Source organism: Hyla sarda, chromosome 5 (genome assembly GCF_029499605.1).
Source record: "Hyla sarda isolate aHylSar1 chromosome 5, aHylSar1.hap1, whole genome shotgun sequence".
Classification (NCBI taxonomy): Eukaryota; Metazoa; Chordata; class Amphibia; order Anura; family Hylidae; genus Hyla; species Hyla sarda.
In genome coordinates, this window is record NC_079193.1 from 224,169,491 (window position 1) to 224,177,897 (window position 8,407).

At 41.1% G+C, this 8,407-nt stretch overlaps 1 protein-coding gene across 2 annotated transcripts in view; it reads right to left on the reverse strand.

Moving 5' to 3' along the window:
* Nucleotides 1–1,390: 1,390 nt before the first annotated feature.
* Nucleotides 1,391–8,407, reverse strand: part of RANBP9 (RAN binding protein 9) — an 87,926-nt gene continuing 80,909 nt past the window's right edge. For both annotated transcript variants that reach the window (XM_056521193.1, XM_056521192.1), the window contains exons 12-14: nt 7,492–7,643; nt 4,903–5,014; nt 1,391–2,611 (exon numbers count right to left, since the gene is read on the reverse strand). In XM_056521193.1, the coding sequence (XP_056377168.1) occupies nt 2,481–2,611; nt 4,903–5,014; nt 7,492–7,643 (395 nt within the window). In that variant the 3' untranslated portion in view covers nt 1,391–2,480. The remainder of the gene's footprint in view (nt 2,612–4,902; nt 5,015–7,491; nt 7,644–8,407) is intronic.

Genomic DNA, 8,407 nt, shown 5'->3' on the forward strand with positions numbered 1-8,407 from the left:
TCAATAACATTATAAGCTACAGAAAGATCCTGCAATGCAATTGCAACTATTTTTATTATATGTGAGGTATATTCCATGTAGGTGTACAGTAGTTCATCACTATAAATCCCTGCAGTATGCAATAAAGTATTCATACTTTTTATCCAGTTGAGACTGCTTAAACATTATTTGTTCTTTTGGTGTAACTTAAATCAACTTGTGTCAGAAAGTTAAACAGATTTGTAAATTACTTCTATTTAAAAATCTTAATCCTTCCAGTACTTATCAGCCGCTGTATGTTCCACAGGAAGTTCTTTTCTTATTAAATGTCTTTACTGTCTGACCACAGTGCTCTCTGCTGACACCTCTGTGCATGTCAGGAACTGTCCAGAGCAGGAGAAAATCCTTATAGCAAACCTATCCAGCTCTGGGCAGTTCCCGAAATGGACAGAGGCGTCAGCAGAGAGCACTGTGGTCAGACAAAAGAAATTCAAAAAGAAAGTACTGGAAGGATTAAGATTTCTAAATAGAAGTAATTTACAAAGCTGTTTAAACTTTCTGGCACAAGTTAAAAAAAAAATAAAGTTTTCCACTGGAGTACCCCTTTAAGTGCAGGAGGGGAGGTATTATTTTGTAACAAAATGTAAAAAAAAAAAAAAAGTGAAAGGGTCCAAAAGATTTCCAAATGCACTGTATATTATAGCAAGTGAAATTGTGTCTCAATAGTAAGCAGACACTGGTTATTTTCTGCTTACTATGTAGTAACATTCCTGGTTTGGACTAAAAAATACTGAGCAAAACAGTGTGTGTGAACACAACTAGAGATGAGCAAACTTACAGTAAATTCGATTCGTCACTAACCTCTCGGCTCGGCAGTTGATGCCTTATCCTGCATAAAGGAGTTCAGCTTTCAGGTGCTCCCGTGGGCTGGAGACTCTTTCCTAGGACTGTATCCACCTTTTCCAGCCCACCGGAGCACCTGAAAGCTGAACTCATTTATGCAGGATAAGGCATCAACTGCCGAGCCGAGAGGTTCGTAACGAATCGAATTTACTAAATTCGATTCGTCACGAACTTCTCGGCTCGGCAGTTAATGACTTTTCCTGCATAAATTAGTTCAGCTTTGCGGTGGGCTGGAAAAGGTGGATACAGTCCTAGGAGACTCTTTCCTAGGAATGTATCCACCTTTTCCAGCCCACGGGAGCACCTGAAGGCTGAACTAATTTAGGCAGGAAAAGTCATCAACTGCCGAGCCGAGAAGTTCGTAACGAATCAAATTTACTGTAAGTTTGCTCATCTCTAAACACAACCTATACATAAATACTCCTACAGAATAGTCCCTTAGATTTAATAATACCACCAGAGCATTCGTATAGCCTTCAAATGGAGAAAAAAAAACTACAGGTTTCCGAATTAAATTTTTATTGGCAGATTAATTTAAGTACAGTTACATTTTATTCAATATTTTAGCACTTAAAAATTAAAGTGTACAAAGGTGAAATAAAGATACCTAGAAGAAGACTAAATATTTGGTTCTTTTCTATAAATAAATGATTAAAGACACACCAATCCCTATTTAATATAGTGTGAAGAAGCCGTCCTGTTGTTACAGAAGGAGTCAAGAATTCTTCACGTCACACGCTGTGCTGACATGTTACAATAAAGAGATTATCACACAACAGGAAAAAACAATGACACAGCCCATAGCAAGTACAAACGTTGAAGCTGGCCGTATCAACGTGCCCTGGGACTAGAGGGTTGGGGTGCAGATTAAAAAAAAAGGGGGGGGGGAAACAACACTCCTTTTGGGGCATTTCAAGTTTCATGACATTGGTGGGACACTGCAGTCTACAGTGTATGTCAGTCCCCTTTAACTGTGCCCTCTGGGGGGGGGGAAACAAAAGCAGATTGATGTCTACATGAGACATGCCATACACAACCTGTACACTGGCAGCCTTAGAAAAGTATCACATATGTCCTGTGATCTCAGTCACAGTGCGTGCAGATACACAGCAGGACCTGAAGGGCATGAACTGTGCAAATAAAATAAAGACAAAAGAAAACAGGGCGCAGCCTGTAGTCACAAGGATTCTTCAGCACAGCATTTAAGTGTCTATAATGCATCCCAAAATAATAGAATATAAAAAAAATATATATCACAGAACTGCTGCAAGCACATTGCTTGTATGTTAGCGTCGCCCTGTGATTTGTTATTCTTCACTGTACCTCACGTATTGTAAGAGGATTAACATAGATTAATATAGTCAAATCAAATTATTGCTGGTATGGCAAACCAGAACAACATAGCAACATCCTTAAAAACTCAATGAAATAATATTTTTTTTAAAAGGAAGGAAAAAAGGCTATTTAAGTCAAATGATAGGGACGTGCTTATTACAAACGTAATAAATGAAACGGATGAGTTCCAAGTAACTAGAGCTGGTCTATGTGTCTTACAGTATTTCCATACTGCATGTAGTCTGTTGACTTCTACTGCATAGCTAATGTAAGTAATCACTTAACCTAGCAAAAGCACAGGAACCGATGCCTGAGTGGGCCATCATCTCTAAACACTGCGCAGCTTGTTCTAAAGCCAGGGACAGGGGCGGCTGCTTTGGCAGGTTGTGAATATCTATAGGATTAAACAAACAAAATATGATTAGAAACTTAAACCACTGATAAGGGCTAAGACTCCTAAGGCTAAGTTCACACTGTGGACTCTCCAGACAGAATTTCTGACAGATGTGCAAGGACTGCGCTGCCGTTCCCATAGACTGCAATGCATTTCTGAAGGGATTTGCTCAGAAATATATTACTGTCTATGGGAAAGGCAATGCAGTCAGCATGGTACTGTATATACTTATTCTGAAAAAGGACATAGGAAACAGCATCTTTTTTTTGTCAGTGTGCCCAAACAGTGCTGATGTGTTGCAATGCAGTGATCTGATGTGTGAGGGCTAAGATAACAAAGGATCCATGTTGAAGATCTTAAGAGCATAACTTGTAGACACATATTCTGAACAAAGAGAGAGGGGGCCTATAGACTGTGTTGTATACAACATCCACCATTGACCTTACTCTAAAGGGTCTATTCACACGGCAGAATTTTCACTTGTGGAATTCCGCCTCAAATTAAAACCCATAGACTTCTATGGAATTCAGCACTCCCATTCACACTTCTGAATTTCTGCTTGTGGAATTCCGCAAATGGAAATTCAGAAGTGTGAATGGGAGTGCGGAATCCCATAGAAGTCTATGGGCTTTAATTTGAGGTTGAATTCCACAAGCAGAAACTCTGCCAAATGAATAGACCCTAAGGCTAGGTTCCCATTGAGGTTTTTTCTGGCTTTTTTTTTTTAAATGTATTTATTTATTTTAACTGCTATTGCAGTATTTGAGACAAAGCCAGAAGTGTATTCAAATGGAATAGGAAATCTAGTGGAAGGACTTCTACTTCTCCTTCCTGCTGGATCCACTTCTGACTTTGGCTTAAACACTGCAGTTGCAGTAGAGAAGGTAGGAGGACTAGTCACCATTTACGCAGCACAAAATCTGCCGTGCAGCAGAAAATAGGCTGCATATTCTCCGATAGGCATAAAGTTCAGTGAGGTTTGGAGGTGACAAAGCCCCGTGTGTATGCTCATTGGAGAATAACCTGCATATTTGCACAGCGTGAAAGCTGCAGAATTTGCACAGCGTGAAATACACTGCGTAAGTGATAAGATGATGTGCATGATGGGGATTGTGTCATTACTAATAAATATTCTTACAGGCAGCCAGCAGGAACTAGGAGCAGTGAGAAAAAAAAAGTGGGTGGCACTGGCTACCTAGAGGAGATGCCATCTAGTATTAGATCTAAAAGTGGGTGGCACTGGCTACCTAGAGGAGATGCCATCTAGTATTAGATCTAAAAGTGGGTGGCACTGGCTACCTAGAGGAGATGCCATCTAGTATTAGATCTAAAAGTGGGTGGCACTGGCTACCTAGAGGAGATGCCATCTAGTATTAGATATAAAAGTGGGTGGCACTGGCTACCTGGAGGAGATGCCATCTAGTATTAGATCTAAAAGTGGGTGGCACTGGCTACCTAGAGGAGATGCCATCTAGTATTAGATATAAAAGTGGGTGGCACTGGCTACCTGGAGGAGATGCCATCTAGTATTAGATCTAAAAGTGGGTGGCACTGGCTACCTAGAGGAGATGCCATCTAGTATTAGATATTTGATATCTAATACTCTATGGCAGATGTGCACCACTGGGTCATGTTAGATGATCATGTGACGTCCCCACCACGTCATGTGCTACAGAGACATAAAAACAAAACTGAAGCCTGGCATATGAATGCCAATATGTTCTAACAGCTGGTGCTTTCTGCTGGACTTGTGATACAGGCTGTATAGATGTAATGTAGTAGATGGTACATTCCAGTCAGAAGACAGGCTGCTTGTATGTAGTCCCTGAAAGAATGGCGGCTTGTAGGCATGAACAGGCAACCCCCTCACTGCTAAAATCACACACATATCGACAATGTTGCATTGAATTTGGCAGAATTCCCAGAATGTTTCCATGGTAACCAAAGCTGGGAAATGACAAACTACTGTATAAAAATACCAGGCTTTGCGTTTAAATTCTGTGCAGCGTCTGCCGGCAGATAATGTAAGCACAAGCTGAGGCACAGACACAATAATGGAAGAACATGATCTAAAAAGAATCTTGTTTTGCTTTTGGAACCTAGGAAGGAACAAAGCTGTATAATGTACCATACCCTTCCCTTCATATACATCCGCTCCCTGACATGACTTTTTTGTAGCTGTACTTTGTAATCCTATGCATTCATGCTGTACAAGCAGACGTTTATTTATATATATAGCAGATGTAGAAATTGTAGGAATGTGCCTGGTCTGGCCATAAAGCACTTCTTACCTAGTATTGCACTATTAAGAGAGGAGCACACATGCTCCCTCTGTATAGGATCAAGCTGGTAACCAACTGGGCTGTTCCAGGGGTCAGAGTATGCAAGTAAACTAAATGCATCCTGGTCAAAGAGAAAACAAAAATAATATCAAAAACAAATGCATTAATTGTAAATAACACAATTGAAGTTTTTTTTTTAACACTGCTACAGGGCACACTGTACAATATTAAAACCTGTAAAAGCTTAAAAGGGTTTATCCAGTGGAATTAGTTAATTTACTATTGTCCCCAGCCTGCCTAAAAAATGATAAATACTAACCCACCCTCCTCCGCTCCCTCATAGTTCCAGGATCCGGACGCCCCGTCTCTGGCCAGTCTTTGCTGACAGTCTTCTTCAGCAGAGCCGAGGAGAGCTGTAGACGTGCTGCTCAACTAATCACTGGCCACAGTCAAGTCCCGTCTCAGCCAGTCATTGGCTCCCCCGGCTGTAGGCGCTATGCTCTGTAGCTCAGGGTAAAGCTGTGTCACCAGCCGTAGATGGGGCACCCCAATCCCGAAGCTATGAGGGAGCAGGGGAATGTGAGTTAGGCTAAGTTCTCACTATGGAATTTCCTAGCAGAATTCCGTTTTGAATGCTAGCAATGGGATTCAGCTGCACAGTGTACACTATGGAAATTTAGAGGCTGATATTCTGCCAATGAAATTCCACCGCCAAAAGAATGGTCTTGTCCATTCTTTAGGCAGAATCGCTCCACAGACATTGCCGTCTATGGGGAAGTCAATGTCCATGCATGCTGAGTGCTATGGAACTACAGGTGCCACAAACCACAGTATGGCATATCTTGTAATGTGTATGGCTTACAACCCATACATTATCTTATCATATCTTTAGGACTGAAACAAGATAATCCAAAATGCTGTGACTTTCCCACTGACTTTCAGAGCGGATTGGATGAAGAAAATTTGGGGACAGAATGGGGTTCAGTGAACAGGTGACCTTTGACACTTCAGTGTTCCTGGAAAGGAGCAGGCACAGAGTCTATGGTCTTTTCTTTTTTGCAAAGATACTGTCACTGGCCACTTCTACCTGGATGGGTTAATATAATGGTTTATGCTACAGATATAGGAAGATCTGCCAAATGTAGTCTACCATCAGGATGGTCACCGCCACATTTCCATTTGGATGCTCACAGATACCAGAATGAAACTCTACTGTTGGATCAGTCGCAACGATTCACTAATGTTGAAATGACCTACACAGTTATCAGATCTAACACCCTGCCACTTCTTTCTGTTGGGATACATCAAGGACTGGCCCCCGCCCAAAAGATCTGAACAAACTTAGACAATGTATCACTGGTCATATGAAAGGATTTTATTTTGGAATGTGATGTGACCAAAACACAGCAATTTGGGACTTTGTAATTTTTTTTTTTAAGTTTATACGTTAACACCGTACGGAATAATTTACATTATATTTTGATAGTTCGGACGTTTACGTAAGTGGCAATACCAAAAATGTTTATTAATGAATTTTTACGCTCTTTGGGGGTAAAATGGGAAAAGGGACGATTTAGATTTGTATTGGGGGAGTTATTTTTATTTTTTTTACTCTTTATGGGGGAGATTTATCCAAACCTGTGTAGAGGAAGAGTGGTGCAGTTGCCCATAGCAACCAATCAGATTGCTTCTTTCATTTTTCACAGGCCTCTTTAAAAATGAAAGAAGCAATCTGATTGGTTGCTATGGGCAACTGTACCACTCTTCCTCTAGACAGGTTTTGATAAGTCTCCCCCCCTATGCCCCCATAGGAGACTATTGATCATTTGATTGCTAATACTGTTCAGTGCTATGCATAAGCACATAGGCATAGCACTGATCAGTATTATTATCAGCGATCTTCTCTTGTCTGCTCGATGTCAGACCAGAGAAGAGGATGAAGGGGGACGGACGGAGGCAGGTGAGGGGACCTCTGTCTGCCATCTTGGCTGATCTGATCCCAGTGGCCGTACCGCGGGCAAAGAGACCAGTCGTTTAAAGCACTGCATTGCCGCAGATTCCATGATCTGTATTTATCACAGCAAGTGAGGGGGTTAGTGGCAGACATCAGCGCAATCGCTAATGTCCACCAATATCAGCAGGTCCCTGGCTGCTATCAGCATGATGCGAGCACCGCTCCAGTTCTTGCATCATGTATAGGAGGTAAGTGTATATCCTGGTGCGTTAAGTACCAGCGCATCAGGACGTACATATAGGTCCTATGTCCTTAAGGGGTTAATCATTTGTAGTGTATTAGTAAAGCCTCTCTCTCTAGGTTATGAATACCGAGGCTATAATATTTACCTGCCACTGATCCCCAATAATGTCTGTCCCTGCTGCCCAGGGCTTCCTGCTCTCTTCTTGACCAGAGACTGGCTGAGCAAGTATTTCCTGTGTCTCAAAAGGATGGAAAGAAGCGTGTGGCAGCAGGGACTGGCAAAGTCACAACAATACATTTTATTCCACTTTTCAGGACATTCCCATTAAAAAATTATTTTTATAATTGAGAGGATAGATAGACAGGACAGAGAAAAGAAAACTGGGTTTACAGTGATTTACCTTCAGCATATTTTTGTTAGTGGCGTTTTTCCCACGTTCTCTCCTTAGCTGCTCGCTCATGGCTTGCAGTTCTCTCCCAAAACATATCATCCTCTCAACGGCAGCCTGGCTTCCTCCACACAGTTGGCGTCTCACCTGAGTTGAATCGACCTCTGCCAGAAGAAAGCTTATTGATCTCTCAGAACATAAAGGGACAAGTGGTGCACTACATATTGTGACTTTTGGAGTCGCCTGACTTTAGTTCCTTAGAAATAAAAAGCTATAAACATCAACAGAAAACAAAGCAAAGAGCAAAAAAGAAGAATTTAGATAAAGGAAACTAATTTCTGGGCCCATAGGCTACCTGATTCCTGGAATTTCTCCAGCCCTGTCCTTGAAGATGCAATAAGAAAACCTTACAGGGGCTTATTATGTGTCTGCAAATCATATTAACAAGATAATTTCCATATAAGCTCTGCTACTGGGGACCTTCCCCCCCATCTAATAGCCAAAGTAAAGGAAGATATCACATCCATAGAAGGTGCATCGATTTAATAGGAATTATGTGATGCTTCCCTTTCCACATGGTGTTTAAACAGGACCACACCGCTTCCTTCAACTAGAACTACTGTCGGATGGGGGGACTCTGGGACTTTGGACTAGTCTGTTATATGTGAATAGATAAAAAGTTAACTTCTATTTCTAATCTTTGGATCATAATATAGACAGGATACAGGCAGCACATCATGCCACCAATCCATGGCTCCTGTTTATTGTTTGATATCGGCACTTATTTCTTTGAAAATAATTAAACCATTGAAAGTAAAAAATACATAAATAAAATAAACCAAAATGCAACAAATCTACTATGTCTAATCATAACATGTTTTTAAAAAGTGTTCACTAGAAGTATAAAACGTTTAGTATGACATCTATT